At 33.8% G+C, this 22897-nt stretch overlaps 1 protein-coding gene across 5 annotated transcripts; it reads left to right on the top strand.

Moving 5' to 3' along the window:
* The first annotated feature begins 5112 nt into the window (after positions 1–5112).
* On the top strand, positions 5113–22396 carry LOC25490384 (uncharacterized). 5 transcript variants are annotated; one of them, XM_039832284.1, is made up of 15 exons: positions 5113–5273; positions 5419–5502; positions 6097–6226; positions 6598–9663; positions 9965–10528; positions 18498–19233; positions 19761–19903; positions 19995–20093; positions 20226–20309; positions 20436–20540; positions 20638–20715; positions 21005–21125; positions 21220–21360; positions 21443–21586; positions 21671–22396. In XM_039832284.1, exons 4-15 carry the CDS (start codon positions 6598–6600, stop codon positions 22174–22176), a joined length of 5787 nt encoding a protein of 1928 aa, XP_039688218.1. In that variant the 5' UTR covers positions 5113–5273; positions 5419–5502; positions 6097–6226; the 3' UTR covers positions 22177–22396. The 5 variants fall into 5 exon arrangements, with proteins under 5 accessions (XP_039688218.1, XP_024635326.2, XP_039688221.1 ...); XM_039832286.1 differs by having other exon boundaries at positions 5115–5273; positions 5422–5502; XM_024779558.2 differs by lacking the exon at positions 6097–6226.
* The last annotated feature ends 501 nt before the right edge of the window (positions 22397–22897 follow it).

Raw genomic sequence — 22897 nt, forward strand, 5'->3', positions numbered from 1 at the left:
AAAGTTGTCAAAAAATGGTGGGATTGTTCCATCAACAAACTCAAATTTCATCTTGCCTCCTAAAGCTATACGCATAGAACTCAAAACTCAAATTTCATCCTCGATCAACAAACCCAAGAATGATAATTGGAGCCATCTAGAATTGGAGAAACGATTACATATGAAAGATCAACAATGGGATGAACAAAGTAATGACTAGATTGATCAAGAAGAATCTTTGTTCCAAAGTTTGAAGGAGAAGTGATATTGCGAGGTGCCATGGATGAAAGCTTGTGGAAAAAGCACTTTCATATCGAAAAACTCATGATACCATATTGAGTAAACACGAAGATGATAGAAAATGAGAGAAACCGTGAGAAAGAATGGGAGAATTTCACATTAACTTGAAAAGGAAGTTATTACAAGTATTTATAGTTTGTTAGTAAAGGATCATGTTATGCTATTGTGATCTCACTTCACTCTAACATAACAAACTTCTCCTACAATTCAGCTAAGTTAGTTACTACTCTTAACTAACTCCAAAACCCTCTAAATTTTTATTACTTGCTGCATAAGATACTAAGGTACGTGGTTCTCTTCTTCATTGTTGAGTGAACTGGCTTCTATTTTCTTTGTATCATGTTTCAACAAAACGTACATCGAAGTGGACTAGTACTCGACTTTATATTAGAATTTTAAGTGTAGTTTCATACTTTTTTTGTATTTATTTTCTAGATACTTAACTATTTTTTTTCTTGTGGTACATTAACTATTTTCATTTTATTTAGAAGAATATGAAAAAGCCATCAAGACATACTTTTCTCTCTAGTATTACGCTTCTCTCTAGTATTACTAAGATAAACAAGTTTATATGATTAGAAAAATGTTGTTCCCACATTAAAGGAGTTTAGGAAACACCACGAAAATATCAAAATAACCTCATCGACTGTTAACTGCCGACGAATTTTAACTGCTGGTAGTTAACTGATGAAATTGAGGTTAAATTTGTCATTTCATGGTGTTTCTTAACTTTGTCTGTAGTGTTAACAACAATTTTCATTTGATTAAATAGAAAACAATCGTATCAAGACCAAGAGATAAAGCACCATGATGGCCCAACCTAAGTATATTTCAACGAATTCTGCTCTTCTCCCAACAGAAAACGCTCGCGTCCAACTGAACTTTCCAAAATACCCCTGCGTGAGTTAACTTACGCAATTGTAAAAAAAACGTGACTTAATTTTTACACATGCTAGTTTACAAATTTCCAAAAGTGCATGAGGTTTTGCTGAGAACACTCCCTAACCAACCATCTATAATTTAATAGCTTATTTTGTTTGGTGTTTACATCACATCAAAGGTTCTTAGTGCAGTGTTATTGTAATACATAAAAAATATGAACTTTAAGAAAAGGCTCCATGCACTTAAGCTTCTCACAATGATTCATTTTATTGTTCATGGTAATGATACTTACCGGTACTACCAAGAGGCCATGTTGGATTTCTTTTCTTTCTTATTACCCAAATTGTGGTAGTAAATTGGATTAGATTAGAATCACAGAGAAAAGTAGAGTGTGATTCTTGATTTTGTATATTGGAAACTAGCGTGAGTTAACTCACGCAACGTGACTTAAGTCACGCATCTGTAAAAACTAAGTCATGTTTTTTTTTTACACTTGCGTGAGTTAACTTACACAGGGGTATTTTCGGAAGTTCAATTGGATGCGAGTGATTTTTGCTGGAAGAAGAGCATAATTCTATTTCAACTTGTCATTCTACACTATCAAATGAGAAGGGCAGAAGCAGATGCGGAATATGAAGAAGAGGAAAGGCTGAATCAATTAGTCAAGGGGAATGAGAAGACAAGTGGTGGAGGCGGTGATAAAGAAAAAAACCAATCTTTTTTATTTTGGTCAAGTATTTAGTGGCTGAAACTCACACATCTTAGATACCGAGAAGTATTTATTGATTGAAACTCACACATCTTAAACTTACACATCCATTGTTTGAACTCTAACCACTGAAGGAATATAAGACTGAAGCAACGACTATTTTAGAGGAATTAGAAGGCATTGGATGCTTACCCACTGAAGAATGACAGAGAAAGGACAATAGTACAATTATACAAGTTACAGTTGTGTCTCTGCTGGTTAATTCTTCATACAAGGAATGATTTTCAAATTATTCTCTCCTAGGACATTACTCAAATCAAGCAACATATCATTGGTGATTGATCAAGCTTTAGTAACGACTCTTTGATGTGCTGGCAACTCATCAACGTTTCTTTCATACCTCTGTATAAAAGAATGAAGACTTGAAGATTTATTAAGGACTCTACAACATTTAAACTGTGTCAAAACTTTGTTGAAATTGTTGTACATCAAACACTTAGAATTTCTTAACAACTTTCATATCTTAGAAATTATAGAGTCTTAAGAGTTTGGATTGTTTTGTATTGTGAACACTACTGATTGTATATCAAGTTTTGAACCAAACTTATTTATGTGTAATTTGTTTGTTTACAAGTCTCTTGCTTTTGTGCTCGAGCATAGAAAATCTCTTGCTTGTGTGCTTGAGTATTTGAAGTCTCTTGGCTGTGTTCTTGAGCATTTGTAATCAGATTGGATTATAATGAAATCTCCTTGGAAGTGCAAAGGAGATTGGACTACTTTCAGATTGTGGAAGAAATCAGTATAATTGCTTTGTGTCTTTCTCTTCTCACTCTCTATCTTTACTTTATCCAACGGGAGGAGGACATCGAAAAGGGATTTCTCCGCTAGGGGAGAGGTGGTTTCCACCGTAGGATTTCCCTTTTCGTAGTAAGTTGTCGACTTTCTGTTTTTTCCCCTCTGATCTGTTTTATTTACAATGTTGTTTGACCCCTCGCCGTGGTCAATCTGATAGGTGAAGGAAGGGTGGATCTGAATGTTAGATTCACTTTTTCCTTTCCTTATCTTTCAGGTTTATGATGGCCAGCAACCCAAACAAAGATGAGATCGCGGCACTAAATAACTCTTGGATGGGGGATGAACTGTTGGATACAGTGTCGTCTTTCGTGCCGGATGGGACAACAGAAATCCCTTTATGTTCGGTGGATAGATATGAAGATTGGGAGGTTATGCTCCCGAGCATCTCGGACAGAGTGTGGTCATCTTATCCAGCCCAAAAATATCTCCGAAAATATAACAAAAATGGGTTCTAAGTCCTAAAAACTACTCATGCACGACAGTAACCACCATAACAACGGTGGAAACCACCGTAACCAGAACAACCCTAACTAAAGCATGTAGTTTACAGTTTTTTTAACAAAAACTAAAGCAATCAAATAGAAGAAATAAACAAAGAAATGCAGAGAAACACGAACTTGTTATGTGATGAAGAAAAATTGGGTTCGGTAGTGAAAGGTTGAAGGACTAAAATGCAATGAAAGTGGTTAAGAGATTCTGGAACCTTTGAGTTGCTAAAGTGCAAAAATGGTAAAAGTGTTCCAAACAAACGTTTGAAACCATTTATACTCCCTTCGCAACTCTTCATAAAACATTGAACTTGATCCGGTGCAGTCCTTCACATGCAACCATTCACTCATTAAACGAAGCAACGATCCAGATCAGATCCATTCATGCCTCAAACGATTCTGATCAAACGCATCTGATTCCCAAACATCAGGATCAAACCAACGACAATGTGAAACTTTGGGAACAGAAGCTGAGACACTCTCAAAGCACTAGGTACTCAAGTACTACAATAGCCTTTATACGTGGCATCAGCAAACCAAAGGTCATGTCCCCTCAGTCTAACCCTCGAGCCATGGGCATTAAATGCTGAATGACAAACGACCAACTCCCCGACGAGGGAATCTTTTCACATCTCTACAAGATAGACGGACACATGTATGACAAACACATCTCATACGAACTAAACGGTTCGTCCCATATCAATTGTCGAGCATACTCAGGATTCTAGCGAACACATCCTTGTGTACATCACCGTTAATCCTAATATCGACATAGTCACCGATATGATAAGTTCTGAGGTACGCTCGTGTTCTCCGATCAACATGTTCACTAATTGGATTTGTGAGATGTCCCATCGTAAACCATGCAATCCCATCTTGGGCCTAATCGCACGACGAACACATCTAGGATCCTAACTGGCATACCCTTGTGAATGGCACCGTTAACCCTGATGAATTTTTGAAAGAAAAAAAGTTGAAGATGAGGGAAAAAAGAAGAAGAAAAGTACGATAAATTAGGTGTTGGTGATACACGGTTAGATATGACAGATCTCATTTATCCAACGGTCACATTTTTTTAAGAGATTAAAATTAATGAAATAGGACCAAATTGAATGATGGAAACAAGAAAAAGGATCAAATTGAAGCGTTTAATAGTTAATGGATCAATTTTAAAAAAAAGAATTAAGTTAAAGGATCGAATATTCAATTAAGAAAAAAAAAATGCGAGGCAAAAATGGTGACTATTCTTAATTTTTTTGATAAAATAAGTTAATGTTTTAATTTTTGAAATCACATATAAAAAAAGTAAAAAAAAATTGCAATAAATAATCCACACAATCGGAACCCGTGGCTACGCAAGGGTGGGTATATCACAAACCAAATTATGACCATTGATTAGTTATCTTTAGAATTGGAATATGATACCAATAATTGAAGATTATCAACAAACAAGGATGGACACACAACTAACTAATCGTAAAGATTTTCAATAATTATTTAGTAGTGTCCCATCATTTTCATTACCTTTTGTCAACGTAGTCGGAACACTCTTTTAAGATTAAAAAAAAATAAATTATTTTATAAAAAAGTTAAATATTTTAATTTTTAATGTATTAATTACATGTATTTTTATAAAAAAATTATTATTTAAAGGTCTTAAAAGGTTGGCAAAACTTTTATTTTCTTGAGTAATGATATTTGAACAACTATTTTGGTACAATTTTTGGGACAAGGACAACCTTGTTGTTCTCTCTTCTCATCAGTTAAAAACAATAAATTTAAAAAAAAGAAGAGAGAGAATAAGAGGATAATGTAAGTATGAGAGAGAAAGTTGTACAAAAACGGTTCAAGAAATATCATTTCTCTATTTTCTTTACCTTTACTTTACTTTATGGTTACTACCGAGTAAGTACTGTCCCCTTCTTTTAGTTTGACTTTACTTTAAAGATTCTTGTGATGCTAGGTTCTGCAGATTGCAGATTGGAGAAAGATGAGGAAGATTGTTCATGAGTCTTAAGCATGTGTTGAATGTGGCGAAAATACTGTGTTGGAAAGATCAGGTAAATAACAATCTCATTTTTGCTTGATCGGTGATTCATATACACTTTCCTTGATTACTGCACACTTTCAAAATTAAAGTAGCTAGGTTTTCTAAAATTGTTGAAAAGATTGTTCAGTTGTTGAACCAAAACTATATTTCTACAGCAGAGTTGCAGTCAACCCTACCTTATTGGAGAAAGATCTGGAGAATTGTATTGTTCATACAGCTTCAACGTTTACTGAAAAAAGGTACAAACAAGTTTAATTTCTCATACAATCAACTTTAGTTTAATGCTTTTGTATTATTTTTTAGATAAATCACTCAATTTATGCAAGAATGTTTTTGCTCCATCCATATTAATTTTACTTTTCAAACTAAATTAGCTTAAAACTTGAACCCTGCTTCCAAGTCAAAATCCTCAAAAATATCATAAGCAGTCAATTTAACCATGTGGATTGTGGTCCTCTAATTTCAATCATTAAAAAAGGGAAAATAACTGTAGATTGATACCTCAGTTAAGTTACAAAAACTTCAATATTTTAGAAAGCTGCTACATTGATTAAATAAAAGAGTTTGATATCCATTATTGTAACATTGACAGGAGAGCCTTACCATTTTGAAAACGATATGAAATAATTACTTGATAAGTTGCAACTCTGCTAGGTCCTTTACCTTATTATCTACACAATCTTATATTTTAAGTACGTACACAATATGGCAAAACTATATTATGCCAAACTCCAACAATTTTCTACTTCAATTTAGACAATGTTGATATATACATTAACAGTTTAGGGTGGCAAATGCATAAATTGAATCTATAAATGTTATTGCCTCTGCAGTTTTTGCTTGCTGTGGTACATGAACTGCAGTAGATATAACTCCTAATTCTCTAGATTCTAGCTGCTTCCTGCTGTCGTGAAAGGAAAAGATTGTTCAAAACTGTGTGCTGACAGCAATAAAAACGTTGAGGTAGAAAACAACCTGATCATTTTTTCACAACCTGTTTATCGTTTTCAAAGATAAATTGGGTATTTAGAGATTGTCTTAAAGGATCTTAAACTTTAATATTGGATGGAATCCCTGTTTGAACTTTAACAAATATTTGTTTGAACAAGCTAAAAACAATTCTTCAATGAAAAGTGTCATCGAGTATCATTTTTCAAATAAACAGACTCTGAATGAACAAAATCTTCCTATACAAAAAGAACATGAATGATATGCTAAGAGAACGAGGTTCATTCTCAACCATTTTATTTTTCAATACATGCACAACACACGCGCACACACACACACACACAAATACATATATGCCTAACTTTGATCTATTGAAATTTATTTAGATGGCGAGTTTTCTGATTGATTTGGCAAAGCTTTATGTGGAGAAATGTATAAATGGGGTGATTGCAGAGTCAAGTTATATATGTTGCTTCACGCGCATTGCTGATGATTTTGAAGAAGAAAGAGCTTGGTTGGAAGATGCAACGACAACTATCAAGACGCGTGTTGATGTGGCAACCATGAGAGGAGAGGATGTTCAAGCTAATGCTCTTTTTTGGGAAGAAGAAGCTGAAAAGCTCATTCAAGAAGACACCAAAACAAATCAAAAATGTTTTTTTGGATTTTGCCCTCATTGCATATGGCGATATAGAAGGGGAAAGGAACTGACAAATAAGAAGGAGCAAATTAAAAGATTGATTGAAACTGGAGAGAAACTTTCAATTGGATTCACTGCTCGTCTTCCAGATGTTGAATGCTATTCACCCGGACAGTATATTCCTTTTAAAAGCAGAGAATCCGAATACAATGAACTTTTAGGTGCTCTGAAAGATGACAACAATTTGATAATCGGGTTGCATGGGATGGGGGGCACAGGAAAAACTACAATGGCTATAGAAGTGGGTAAGGAACTTAAGCAATCCAAACAATTTACTCAAATTATCCACACGACAGTGTCATTTTCTCCTGATATCAGAAAGATTCAAGATGATATTGCTCGACCCTTGGGATTGAAATTTGATGACTGTAATGAATCAGACCGACACAAAATACTATGGAGCAGATTAACCAATGGTGAGAAGATTCTTCTAATATTGGATGATGTGTGGGGAGATATCAATTTTGACGAAATAGGGATTCCTGATAGTGACTATCTCAAAGGCTGTAGAATTCTTGTACCCACGCGCAATCTCTTAGTGTGCAACAGATTAAGATGCAGTAAGACAATCCAATTGCATCTCTTATCTGAAGAAGATGCGTGGATCATGTTCCAAAGGCATGCTGGTCTAAGCAAAATTTCATCTAAATTTTTTCTCTTAAAGGGCCGTAAAATTGCAACTGAATGCAAAAGGTTACCAATTGCAATTGCTGTTACAGCCAGTAGTTTGAAGGGTGAGAAACATCGAGAAGAATGGGATATGGCCTTATATTCCTTTCAGAAACATATGCCCATGCATGGCATTGATGACGATCTCGTTAGAATTTTTAGCTGCTTTAAGTTTAGCTATGATAATATGAAGGATGAGAAAGCAAAGAGACTATTCCTCTTGTGTTCTATATTTCGAGAAGATGAAAAAATTCCTACTGAAATGTTAACCAGACTTGGCATCGGAGGAGGCCTTTTTGGGGAAGATTATTTCAGGTACGAAGATGTTCGAAATCAAGCTGTTGTATGCAAAAATAAACTCCTAGTTTCTTGTTTGTTGTTGGAGGCCAATCAAAGCAGAGTGAAAATGCATGACTTGGTTCGTGATGTAGCCCAATGGATAGCAGACAAAGAGATTCAAACAGTGAAGTTGTATGATAAAAATCAAAAGGCAATGGTTGAAAGGAAAATGAATATTAAATATTTGTTATGTGAAGGCAAGCTTAAGGATTTGTTTTCCTTTAAGCTTGATGGTTCCAGCCTGGAGATTCTAATTGCCACTGTGCATAAAGATGAAGGCTGCCACAATGTGAAAATCGAAGTCCCGAATTCATTTTTTGAAAATAGTACGGGCCTTCGTGTTTTTCATTTAATCTATGATCATTATTCTAATCTATCTCTATCATTACCTCAGTCAATTCAGTTGTTGAATAATATTCGATCTCTTCTCTTCTCACGTGTCGATTTGGGTGACATCTCTATTTTGGTAAACCTGCAAAGCCTTGAGACTCTTGATTTGGATGGTTGTGAAATTGATGAATTGCCTCATGGAATTACAAAATTAAAGAAATTTAGATTATTGAACTTGGACTATTGTAAAATTGCAAGGAATAATCCTTTTCAAGTGATTGAAGGATGCTCATCACTTGAAGAGTTGTATTTCAGAGGTAGTTTTAATGATTTTTGCCGAGAAATAACTTTCCCTGAATTGCAAAGGTTTTATATTGATGAAAATTCAGGTTCAGAGGATGATTTATTGTTGAAGTGTGTGTCTTATGTAGACAACGATGAGATTTTCCTATCCAAAACAACACTCATGTATTGTATGCAAAAATCAGAGGTTCTTAGACTAGGAAGAATCGTGGGGGAATGGAGAAATATCATACCTGAAATGGTTCCTTTAGATCAAGGTATGAATGATCTAGTTGAGCTTCATTTAAGATGCATTTCACAACTAAAATGCCTCATTGACACTATGCATACCGGATATCAAGTATCAAAAGTCTTCTGCAAGTTGGTTGTACTAAAGCTTGAAGGAATGGATAATTTGGAAGAATTGTTCAATGGCTCTCTTTCCTTTGACTCTCTGAACAGTTTAGAGAAGCTGTCCATCAAGGATTGTACAAATTTGAAAAGCTTATTTAAGTGCAACCTAAACCTATTCAATCTAAAGAGCGTGTTGTTGAAAAGATGCCCGATGTTGATCTCCCTGTTTCAACTGTCAACTGCTGTTAGCCTAGTGTTGTTGGAGAGATTGGAAATAAATGACTGTGGATGTCTTGAATACATAATAGATGAAAGGAACGAGGAGGAATTGAGAGGTGAAATAGTTGATGATAATGACATCGCAAGTCATGGCTCATTGTTTCAGAAACTGGAAATTCTTAGGATTAAGAAGTGTCCAAAAATTGAATTAATACTTCCACTTCTCTCTGCTGGTGATCTTCCAGCACTAGAATCCATCACAATGAAAAGTTGTGATTTGCTGAAATACATATTTGACAAAAATGTTGAACTTGGTTCCCTCAAACAATTGGAGCTTGATAGGATACCAAATTTCATTGACATTTTCCCAGAGTGTAATCGTACCATGACTCCGTCTATTAAGGGGACATCTTCCAAGCCACAAGCACAATCAGACCCAATCAAATGCAATATCTTTTCATGGATTGATATATATTGTTGTGGTAAAAAAAATGGGCACAAATCGAGGAGTACTGAAATCCCATTGGTTTCTGAAGATAAATCGCCGGACAACTTAATGGTAACCCTCTCACCTTCTTCTGTGATGTTATTTTTGAACTTTATTTTTTTATAACAAATTATTGATGAATTTTATTTAAAAAATAAATAAACTATTTAATATTTTAAGTGTTTAATAGCTTTGGTGCATTAAGTTACTTATACATAATGAAAGCTCATCTTTAGGACTTGTATTGTAGGAGAGAGAAAAAAAATACAATATATAAAAGAAAAACTGAAAAGTGATTTGTTTGCATTTTCTTGAATTTTATACACTCATACTAAGATATTATTTAACTTATATTTTTATTTGGATTACATAGTTACAGGAATCAAATTCATATTCCCTGGATTACATAAGCATATGGGAACGTGCTCAATGTCTTTTAAGACCATCAGATATCTTGTGCAATATTAAAGAGATTACACTGAGGAATATTTTGAAGATGAGATCGGTATTCATCCTATCTATTGCTCCAAAAATGTTGTTGGAAACTTTGACAATTAGGAACTGTGATGAATTAAAGCACATTATTATAGACACCGGAGATCATGACAACTCTGGTGCCAATAACTGGGGCACTGTCTTCCCAAATTTAAGAAAGATTGAAGTTGAAGATTGTGAGCGATTGGAAGACATAATTGGACACTACACTGATGGTCATCAAAACCACGTTGAGATTCACCTTCATCTTCCAGTATTGGAAGGTCTCTATCTTGAGAATCTTCCAAGTTTAGTCGCCGTGTGTCCCGAACAATATCGCACAACATTTCCACCTTTGAAAGAACTTGTACTCAACAAATGCTGCCAATTCGCTATCAAATCTATTGGTGATTTCATGACTCATCATTCAGTTACAAGATCTGTCGACCGTACAACCATCAAGGTATCATCTTTATCTCTCTCTCTCTGTATATACATATACATAATATTTTTTATTTTTTTGAAGGGATATATCTTGGTTGTTTGTGAATTTCTATGAAGCAATGGACTTCAACACGGACACAGACACTTTGACACCGCTAGTGTAAAATATATAGGACACCGACACCGCTACATATATGTTAATTTATTTATATACGGTCTAAAATGAAAATCAAAATACATATTTAAGCATCTAACTTGAGCAAGTTATTTCATTAGAAAAAGTTCTAAAAGAAGATATCGTAGTATTTAACCTTTATTTATTCATCTACTATCAAAAAGGCTAAAACTGTTATAATCAACAATAATATCTATTACCCCCTAATTGATCAACATTTCTCAAAACATATGTAACTCTTGTATCTACGGTATGTGGAAGTAAGAGAGAAAAAAATGTTTTCGATATTTGCATAAGTTGTCTGACATGGCTCGTATGAGTGTTATATAGGTGTCGACACCGGTCCTAGGAGTGTCGAATTAAGTAAAAAAAAATATTTTATTTAGGACATCGATTTTAGTTGTCCGACATGTGTCAGACAAGTGTCATAGGAGTGTCGGACACGACGCGTGTCGGACTCCGCGACACGGCTAGTCTTAGAGGTGTTCATGCTTCGTAGGTGAATTTACTCTGGGGACAAGAAAAAATACCATTAGAGGATTGCAATTAAAAGAGTAAACCACCAAATTGGTCCATGTATTTGCAATTTACTGTCAAATTAGTTTCTGACTCTATTAACATTTCAAAATAGTATATGTCTTTGCTAGGGCGGGGCAAAAATGACCAAAAACCAATCCGAACTGGTTAACCGAACCATTATTTTAAAGACAGTTCACTAACTGAACCAAACCGTTGTTAACCGCAGTTAATTGTTATAACCGAACCATTACATTAATTCCTTTTCAAACATAAAACACTGTTCACATAATCACTTTTATAACATTCTTGAATATTACCTTTTCCGCAAGGTATCTTCTTTTTGCTTTCAGTTTTTCATTATCTTTGTGAATGATTCTTGTTTGAACTTTTGAAACTAAGTCATGTTTGGTTCATTCAAAAAGTTCCAAATAAACGTGGTTATTTTATGTTATTAGTTTTGAAAACCGGAGCGGTCCGACTGAGAATCGGTAGGGTGACCGGTTCGAGTCACCAAACGGATCGGCCATGCATTCAAACCGGCATGACTCAGTTCAGTGAAAACCGGTGAACCGGACCGGTTTGATGCTGAAGTAGAATTTAATTAAATAATTTTAGTAAAAAATGGCATGGGTGGGTGTAGAACCCGAGACCAGTGATCTGCTGTGTAAATACTTTACCATTGCACCACATATAATTTTATGATTAGTTCATGCTTCTACATTCTTATATATATTAAAAACATCTTCAAATAGAAAAACAACATAAACGCCTGCATCACTACAGTATATATTATTTTTTTTTGGTGAAGTCTACAGTATATATTATAACTTGTATATTTTTTGACAAGATTATAACTTATATATAATAAACATATCTTATATATAAATCATTAAATTGTGCCCTTAAATATAATTTATCATTAAAATGAACTATACTTGAATAAAAAAACAATTATAAAATACAAAATAATTTCATAAGCATTTTTTTACTTGTAAAAAAAAGTTCATAAACATTTTCTTTGATTACAACTATCACACTTAGTTTTTATTTTTGTTGTAGATGTAAAGTGAAATGTTTTTTTTAAGGATGTAAAGTGAAATGTTTTTTAATATTTATTTGAATATGTATTATATCTAAAAAAAAATAATAATATGCAGTTGAATACAAGGTGCATCTATCAAGATGTTTCTATTTATATTATTAAAATGTGCTTCTATTTAGTGTAAAAAATATATAATTTTTTGATATGAAAGTCAGTAAGTTGAGTCTAATTCAATACAAAGAATCTTTTTTATAAATACCGAGTCATATAACCGAGTCATCCGTCCGGTTCAATCCGATTCGGTTATGCGGTTCGACCAATGACTCCAATGACTCAGTGGTTCGACCAATGACCCAGTGACCCAATACCCTTGCCGAGTCGATGACCGAGCCGAGTTTTAAAACTATTGGAATAACAACGTTGTTCTCTGTTTCAACAATTTCCATAATTCTTCATTCTAGTTGTTTGGAATAACAAGCTGTTTAGAATCTTGTTATTTTTTTTTTGTTTGAATTTGTGAATTTGATGAAGGGTTCCAAAGATATAGACATGTTTATAACAATGACCTCTCTAAGAACTCTTATCACAACTACAAAAGCTCTTGAAACATGAAGAAGCTCTAAATTTATCTATAATCTTTCTTCATTCTAGTAGCTTCAAACAATCATCGTGAACCATTTTATTCACTTGAACCGTATTAATCATTCTAATAAAAGGAAAGTTTCCTCCAATTACATTAAAAAAGGACAAAAAAACAAGATTAAAAAATTCAAAATATAAATTTTGGTTCGGTTCGATTCGGTTAGTAAGTTACGAAACGGTTAACCAAACCATAACTTTGGTTTTGTTCGTTCCAAATCTTAAACGTTTCAGTTCGGTTATTCTGAACAATCTCAACACTTTGGTTTGGTTCGGTTCGATTAATATGGTTAACCGAACCATGCCCACTCCTAGTCTTTACCAAAAGTTTCTCAATTAAGCCCCTCGTCATGTGATAAAAACATTAAGACAAAGATCTAATTGAGAAACTTTTGACTAAGACAAATACTATTTTGAAATAAGCTTAATTGCAGTTTTGGCCCCTAAGTATCACAATCTTGCGATTTTTTCCCATTTAAAAAACAATATCAAATCAGCCCCTTAAGTTTACACCTTTTGCAGTTTTGGCCCTCAGATCAATTTTGACCAAGTCAATGCATACGTGGAACCCACATCACTTAAAGTGAGGTGCCACATATGACTTTCTATTTTCTTAGGGGGCCAAAATTGCAAGATTGTAAAACTTAGAGGGCTAAAACTGCAATTAAGCCTAATAAATAAAGTGATATGGGTGCCATATATGCATTGACCCATTCAAAATTGATCTGGAGAGTCAAAAGTGCAAAAAGAGGTAAACTTAGAGGGTTGATTTGTTATTATTTTTTATAGGGGGTCAAATCGCAAGATTGTGATACTTAGGGAGAAAAGCTACAATTAAGTCTTTGAAATATTAATAGAGTCAGAGACTAATTTAAGAGTAAGCGAATGACATATTTAACCGCCCACTTCTTAGATCCCTCACTTGCACCCATTCTTAGAGGCTAATTAATACATGGTTGTTTTAGCAAAATGGACTAATACAATAACAAAAGTATAAATCAAACCCTAAAATTTTCCATGTCATCGATTTTTTAAAAAGTTAAATATAGGATTAATAGTGCTTTACCCCTGTAATATAGGCCATTTTCGGGTTTACCCCCTGTAAATTTTATTTTTTTTTTCAAAATACCCTCCTCATAGGCCATACAAAAACGAATTTTTATTTATTTTTTCAAAAATTTTGGTTTTTGTATGGCCTATTAGGGGGGTTTTCTGAAAAAAAAAAAAAATTTATAAGGGGGTAAATCAAAAAACATATTTTACAGGGGTAAAGCTCGAATTCGACAAGCTCTGATACCAAGAGAAGCCATGAAAGGTGCAGAAAAATATTCTTTTGCATTGTCACTTCGCAAAATTCGAATCCCTTTTCCAAATTGGTTCTTTATCTCTGAACAAAATGTCTGAAAGACACCAAATAATTGTGAATGGTCCTTCGGTAAAGTGATCCAGGTGCATCTAGAAAAATCATCAATGAAAGTGACATAATATCTATATCCCAAAGTAGACATCACCCGACTAGGACCCCACACATCATAATGAACCCATGTCCCACATCGGATAATAAGACTCTTGAGAAGAGTTTATAAAGAGGAGACAATCCTCACCTTAGAAGCCGGTTTTGTAAGGATGAGTTAGGCCTCAAATTTCAACAGGAGTAAAGTGTATATTTCAACTTAAGAGGGAGGGGAGTGTAATTCAAGCATCTTTGAGGGGATGGGAGTGTAATTTACTCTAATTAAATTCTATTGTTTGGATTTGTAAATAGTGAATAGAATGGAATGGAACATAATGGAGCCCATTCCATTCAATCCTTCCAATTTTCATTCCCCCCAATTTGGGGTGTATGCAATAGAATGAAACATCATAGCTGAAATATTACTCTTTTACCCACGTAAAACATTTTCCTCAAAACACGAGTCCAGGTATGCTCCATTTACCTGGTGCTCCATTTAGGCTATGGATGCGTGATATGTGGCAAAAAAAGATCTAAGGGTTTGAGATTTAATAAGAGAGCAAACATTTGTTTATTAAAAAAGGAACAAAACAAGATACGCTCCTCTTTTCTTCTCCTTCTCTGCGTTCTTTCCACCATCTCCTCCCATGGATTGGCCATTAACCTCCACCAACCGCCGCCCAATTGCAAACACAATAAACATCAAAGAAAACAGATCAGACTTGGAACAAGAAATAATTGCAGTTTTGTAAAAACTAGAGTTGGAAAGCAATAATATCCAAACCCATAAAATCAGCTATGGTTTGAAAGGGCGGCGACGAAACAGTGAGAGGAAGAGGGGAGAAAAGAAGATGAAGGGGAGAGAGAGAGATAGACGATGTTGTTATTAAGGGAGAGGGAAGAGATCGGCGACGACGGACGGTGGTGGATGAAGGTTGACGACAATGAAAGGAGGCGGAAAAGATGGAACACTGGAAAGGGAAAAGAGAGAAGACGGGAAACATTTTGTTCTGTTCCTTTTTTATCATTAAACAAATATTTAATTTTAGATCATTTTTTGCCACATATCACGCATCCATAGCCTAAATGGACTAAATGGAGCATACCTAGACTCCAAAACACAGGACTTCGTATATTCTGCAACCTTTCATGGTAACCCATCTTTCTATCTCGGTGTTCTCCCAAATTCCCGTGTTCTTTTAATTGCCCTTGTATCAAAGCTTTGATATTTTGGTTAAACTTAAAACCAAAAGATGTATTTGGCCAATACTTTTATATGAACTAATAACATATTTAACATTTTTTTAAATTAATACATTTTTTAGAGTGTGTCTAATATGGACCTCTAAAAAAATGGTTCAAGGTAAATCTTCACCATTTTTTGTAAAAAATGATTTTTAAAATAATTAAAAATGAAGAACAAAAAAGTTATTTTATTAAAATTTACTAAAAGTAGTAGGGCTCACCTTTGGAACAGATTTTTTTCTTCCTAAGTCAGGAGAGAGGACAGGTATTAAGAAGAGTCGTCGACATCCCAACTAGGTTGGCACCCTAAAGACACTCCTATCCATCGTCTAATACCAAACTCGAAAAATTTTATTAAAAAAAGAAAAAATTATATACAAGAGTGGGAGACTAGACCAAAACCCTCGGTAAAAAGCAGAAGCAAAAAAATAAAAGCAGCTACGGGAATCTATAATTAGGCAAGCCAAATCTGTCTCTAAAGAAATCCCCTTGAGCATCTGCGGCCACTCAAAGAGCCAAACAACACCCTGAAGAGAGTGCCCCATATTCGCATGCTTGTCAGCACAATAATTGCCTTCCCGATAGATATGCAAAGATATAAATTTATTAGAAAAGTCCATATTAGAAACGTCATGTTAAATTTACAAAAAACAGTAGGCCGGTAACTCTTATTTATAGAGAAGGGGGACATTTTACCTCACACCCCAACAATTATCCCTCTACCCCTACAAATTATAAAAAATACCAATTTTAACCCTATCTAATATCACACCCATTCACCCCACCGCACCCATCATGTTTTCCGGGCAGAAGATGAAGATAATGCTAATTTTCCAGAACTTAAACTGTAGCCACTGTTCAAATCTTGTAACCCGTGAATAGAAATGGAAATAGACACACACACATCTAAAATTGTATACCCATTTCACCTATTTCATTAATTAATGTTATGAATATTAGTACAAAATCGTATGCTCATTGTGAATGGAAATGAGTGAACTGGGTATGCAAGAATTAACAATAGATCCAAAATCGATTGATTCCACATCTTCCCAAGTATATATGTATGAGGGCAATATGGACAGTTCACAAAAGATGCGAGGGTGAAAGTATAATTGAAGGGTGCACGGTAAAACTTCCAGAGAAGGGAAACTTATTAACTATCATTCTTCTTCAAAAAAAAGTAACTATCACTAAAGTGATAGACCATGATCATGACAATTACCTCTTCAACTATTCTAAGCCGGCCGTCTGCTGTGAGTCGACACATTTACTCTTTGTCCGCTGGTAGTTTGTCGATTTCGAATAAAATTTTGAATTTTTTACGACATTATTCAAATTAAAGTTCTCATCGAAAACTTACAACAAAACTTGCCAAATAAATGATAAGAGAGTAAAAACCGTAAGGGTATTACAGGCATAAAATCTACAATTGAATTCTAAAAAGTGTAAGCTTCGATAACTTTAAGTAACTCATTGTTTCTCTTTCATATTCTTATCTTATCTTATAATTATAAAGCCAAAATGTAGGATTGGATTGAACTCAAGAACCATAGGTTGAATAAAGGGACTTTACCACTAGGCCATGGTGGAATTTATGTCAATTCTCTCACAAATAATATATAATACAAAGTAAATATATTTTTTTCCGCATTATCTTCCTTCATGTTTGGCATTTATGATTTCACGAGACTTATGACAATAATCACTGACTGCCTATTATTGATTATTCCAAATTCAAAGTGGTAAGTTTTAAAAATTTACAATGTATTAAGACTGATGGAAAATACAAAAAAATTATTCGCTTATTTTAAAAATTTAGGTATGTAATGGGGATAGAAAAATGCCAAAATATAAATTTAGTAGTTTAAATAAGCAGTAAAATAAACAGAAAAATTAGTACATGAAAATTTAATATCTGATATGTATATGTCAAAAATTCTAAAGAGTGCTCCTATGGCATTGATTAAGAAAGCAAATATAGAAATATTATATTGGAAAGTGAGTAATCTACTTTTTAAAAATCTAAAATTTTCTCAAAAAAAAAATAATCTAAAATTTGTGTTTTCCAATACAAGACTTCTATTTTTTGCTTCCATAACAAGTGCCCTCGGGACATTTGTCATACATATATACATCCATATATACATACATGCATGCATGCATCTAAGTATATTAGTACACTTGTTTTTATGAATATATTATAATTTTTATTAATTCTGTTAAACAAACTCTGCACCACCTGACCTGGGTCATGGATCTGCCACTGCTTGATACAACACGTGTTTTAAATAGCCATGTTTCCCATTATTCGGCCTTTTAGGAAGAACACGCTGTGGCCCGACATTCCATGTAGTCATGTTTTGTTAGCCTTCTTTGTCAATCTTGCATCTGTTGTCAATCTTACATGCATACATGCATCTATGTATATTAGTACAGTTGTTTTTATGAATATATTATAATTTTTATTAATTCTAGTTTTTATGAATATATTATAATTTTTATTAATTCTGTTAAACAAATTCTGCACCACCTGACTTAGGGTCATGGATCTGCCATTGCTTGATACAATACATGTTTTAAATAGCCATGTTTCCAATTATTCGGCCTTTTTGGAAGAACACGCCGGGGCTCGACATTCCATGTAGTCATGTTTTGTTAAGAAATTACCTAGGATATCTAGCACGTGCGTTAAACTTGGCATTGCATACATTAAAATTACAATAATAAAATTTCTGAATAAATCATATAATTACCCGTCTCACACTAATATATGACTTGTCATATGTATATATTGTACACGTCAGTGGTACTAATTACAGAGAAGTAAGACGAGTAATTTCTTCTATCAAGCTAGTAATTTCTTCACTCTTATTTCATGTATGTGTAATTTATTTCCCATTTATTTGTGGCAGGAATTGAGTGGGAACATGGAGCATTTTGTCGCTTTGGAAAGGTTGAAGGTAGGTAATTCCAATGTTGAAAGTATATGTCTTCTCAATGAAGTAAGTGAGCTCAATGAAGTAAGTGAGCTGCAAATGAACTTGGGGTTGCAAAACATTGAGTTAGATACTCTACCAATGTTGACATGTCTTTTTGTGGGTCTCAAAAATTCTTGTTACCTCAAAAACCTTACTAAGATGAAAATTAAGGGATGTGAAAAATTGAAATTTGTTTTCTCTACTTCTATAATAATGTGCCAACCGCAGTTGCTTCATATAAGAATTGAAGAATGCAAAGAGTTGAAGCATATGATTGAAGATGACTTGGAGAATAAAAATTCCTCAAATTTTATGGCTACAAAGACATGCTTCCCAAAGCTAAAAACACTTGTTGTAGCAAAGTGCAACAAGTTGAAATATGTTTTTCCAATCTCCCTGTGTAAAGAGCTTCCTGAGCTATATGTTCTGATGATAAGAGACGCAGATGAGCTAGAGGAAATATTTGTAAGTGAAGATGATCATCAGAAAAGCGAGATTCCGAATCTTAAATTTTTAGTATTTGAAAATCTGCCAAGTTTCTGGGATACCCAGAGAATTCAATATCAAGCTGTAAAATATCGTTTCATACAGAATTGTCAAAAACTCTCTCTGGCTTCATCAACAACAGCAGGCCTAAAAAATGAGGTTCATCGTTTAGTGTTTGACTACGGTACACACTCTATCCAATATTACATGTTGTCTGTAAATAATTACATATCATGCATTAATATTTAAAGCAACAAAAACATACCAATGACTAGATTTATGGATGATCTTCCTTTAAAATCCAGCTCTAAATTTTTACCCCTTTTTCTTACCAAGGATCAGAAGAAAGGTATACACATTTCTCTCAGGATGATAAGATCTGATAAATTATACCATTTGGTTAAAGGACATAAACAATTGAAGTTTCTAAAGTATATAGGTATGCATGATAAGAGCTTCTGGAGTGACCTGTCTAATACAATTTTTTTTTTTGGGTCAAGTAGTCTAGTGGCAAAAATATCACTTTTTAAGTGTGAAGAAGTGGGAAGTTGCGGGTTCGAACCTGCGCCCCTGCAAACAAATGTTATGCACTGCTCATGGGATTACAAGCTTTTTTTCTATATAAAATATAAAAGTGGTAAAACTGAAACTATAAGGAAGATAGATGAAATAGTCTATAATGACGTTAATCGCTGTAGTACTTTGCTATAGATTATGAATTGTACGACGATTTGACGAAGCTGTTCAAGCAATTACACGGTGAGGCCAAAGGCCACGATACTTCTAATGAATATCCAAGTTCAGAAATCACCGAAGCTCGAGAAGCATCAAGACACGAGCCGACTTCTTCACAGGTCAATACTATTCTATTTATTCAAGCTAACCACCTATGAATACAATCACCAATGCAATGTATTTGAAACAAAAAAATTATTTTTTGTGCAGAAAGAAATTGGACAAACACTAGTGACAGAGCATGGATTTGTTGAAAATGTTCCTCGTCATGAGATTCCATCAATAGCAATAATACCAACAAATTCAGAAGTAATTTTCAAGCCACGTCAAAATCTCTTGCATATTCCTTCTAAATATCTATATATTCAATAGTCTAAATCTTAGCTAGTAATAGAGTTTATTGATAACTCAAAATCACTAATTCATATGTTCATATTACAGGAGTTGATGAATGAACAACCAATGGAGCAACAACGTCCACTTGGTGAAACTGATGCTACCGTCAAACCTTTGCAGGAAAATACAGTAATATAGTACCATCTCATTGTGCATATAAAACTAAAAAAGATGCATTAAAAGAAATAAATTTTACCCCAACTACTACTTAAAAATATGTTGCAACTAATTTACATTTTCATCATGTTAAATCAGTTCGTGGGTTCAACGTCAGAAAAAAATGTAGCATCAACTCTTTCCACCATTTCAGAAACAACAAAGAATGAGCTTCCTATACAATTAGCTGCTTCTAAACATAAGGCATTTCCCCTCATTTTTCTTGTATTCTTCTTTACTCTTTTTTAATGCAGAAATTTAATTATACCATCAACTTAAACATGCATTTAATTTTAAGCAGGGTATTAAAATAAGTGTCGAAGAAGGAACCTCATCGGCTAATGCCAAAACAATAACATCACCACCTCATTTAAAATCAGTGAGTTCATCATTGAAATTAACTTGGCCTTATGCTTACATGTATTGTTATCGGTTTTTTTAGTATTTAATTGCAACGGGATTAGATTTATACGGATAAAACTTCTAACTTATTTTGATATAAATTGGACAAAATTGGAGTTTGCTGCTTTTGACATTTGAATTCTTTTTCTTTCTATTTTTATCTATAATGAAGTAAGCCTGTTCCAAACTAAAATATATATAGTGAGGCTGATACTAAAAATATTAAGAATTCATGATGATATAATTCGTATATTTGAATTTTTTAGGTAGATGGTGATGTTCAAATAGCCATAGCTTCTCCTCAAATTGCCATAACAAAGCCTGCTACCATTCAAGATGTTGATGTTAAAATCTGTCAGGAAACTAGTAAGGCTAATGATGATCAAGGTGATGACTCTTTGGATCAGTTTTATTTTCTTAAGTTACGACATCACCCTTTTCATTTAGAAGTTGAACTCTCTTCTTTCCCACTGTTTGTCAGTTGCTCTAAATGATGATGCTGTCATGAAAGCAAGCACAAATATTGAGCAACATTTACCTAAGGATGATGATATTGAAGATGGTGATGACCAAATAGCTAAGACTTCTTTTTCCATTGCCAATACAGAGACCAATGATCAAGGTGAAGACTCTTGAATATATTTTCTATTATGTTACTCTAAAGTACATCACCCTTTTGATTTTGAACTTTTTCCAATCACAAGTTTTTTTAGTTTCTCGAAATGATGATGCTTTCAAGAAAGTAAGATCAAATACTGAGGAACAGTTTCCTACGGATGATGATATATTAGTTTCCAAATCAAGACCCTCTTATATTGCATCTCAGTATCCTTTAAAACCTGTTGAAGGTATTTTATTGCTTCAGTTTATTTTTAATTAATTTTATTTTATTGTGCATAAATATGCATAATTATTATTTCCTATACTTTCAGGGGACCCTTCTCAAATAGTTGAAGATTTTTCTTGGGTTGTCACAAGGGAGGAGCTTGAGAATCTAGTTTCCAAGAACCATTTGGCTATTGAGAACTTGTCTTTGTTGACTGAATTCCTTGTTAAGCATCCGTCTGTTCTTCTAAGGGACACTTCATTGAGTAGCAGATACAAGGGTTATGCCTACAATTGCCTAGCTGAGCTATTGAAATTCCTCCAGACCCATAGTGTGTTAGACGTGTTAGGTTCAAGAAACTCTACATTTGTTGAGTTAATACAAGATGTGCGTAGATTTCCTTTTGACAAAGAATGGTTGGATGGTGTTGAAAAGCGCGCTTTGTTTCCTGGTTTACAAGTCTCTCAAGATGCATTGCAAAAATTGTTGAACTCAAAATACATTTTGACTCAACACGTGGAGGATCTTAAGCATCAATTGGCTTCCTCCGAAGCTGTTTTACAGAGCATCACTCAGCAGGAGGCACAATTTTTAGAAACTCGGCTGCTTTAAGTGATCCTATCGGCTATTAAACTATTTTTTCCTTGCTCTTGTTCAAGTTATTCCCTGCTTTTCTGTTTCTTATCTCAAATGAATTAAACAATCTTACTGAACTTGTGTATTTTGAAAATTATTATTGGTTGTGTCATTGTGTGTTATATATCTGGTCATGAACTATTGATCTATTCCTTATTTTAATCAAGAAAACATGTTGAACACATTTGTTATGCTATATACCTTTCATAAATATTGGAAAATATCAAATATAATTGGCTTAATTAATGATTTGGTCCCTTAAGTTATTTGTTGGTTACATTTTGGAATACAGTAACAAATATGAAGAGATGACAAATGAATTTAGTTTTATAGATTTAATTGCATGATGTTCAATATATATATATATATATATATATATATATATATATATATATATATATATATATATATATATATCATCTCGTACAAATCGATACAAGAGTCATCTTACAATCTTTTTCTCTTTCTGGAGTTTATTCTCCAGCTTATTTGTCAACTTCAGTTTTTGATTTACACTTCTTATTATCTCTAAATGATTATCTCCAATCCCATTTACACATGTGTGCTGTGATGTGAATGTCCAAAACTAACCCTGCTAGTTACAAAAACATGTCATTTTCATAGCAAAATTATTATCCGCTTGTTCGGTGTTCCCTTGTCACACCCAACTTGTTAAACTCGACAATGTCACTAGAAT

This window comes from Medicago truncatula, chromosome 3, assembly GCF_003473485.1.
Source record: "Medicago truncatula cultivar Jemalong A17 chromosome 3, MtrunA17r5.0-ANR, whole genome shotgun sequence".
NCBI lineage: Eukaryota > Viridiplantae > Streptophyta > Magnoliopsida > Fabales > Fabaceae > Medicago > Medicago truncatula.

Bases quoted from the DNA above. Each gene is read 5' to 3' on its own strand.
- LOC25490384 (XM_039832284.1), top strand. From the start codon at position 6,598: ATGGCGAGTTTTCTGATTGATTTGGCAAAGCTTTATGTGGAGAAATGT. The intron at 19,904-19,994 runs GTCAATACTATT...TTTTTTGTGCAG, and splicing joins ACGAGCCGACTTCTTCACAG to AAAGAAATTGGACAAACACT. The intron at 21,361-21,442 runs GTGAAGACTCTT...TCCAATCACAAG, and splicing joins TACAGAGACCAATGATCAAG to TTTTTTTAGTTTCTCGAAAT.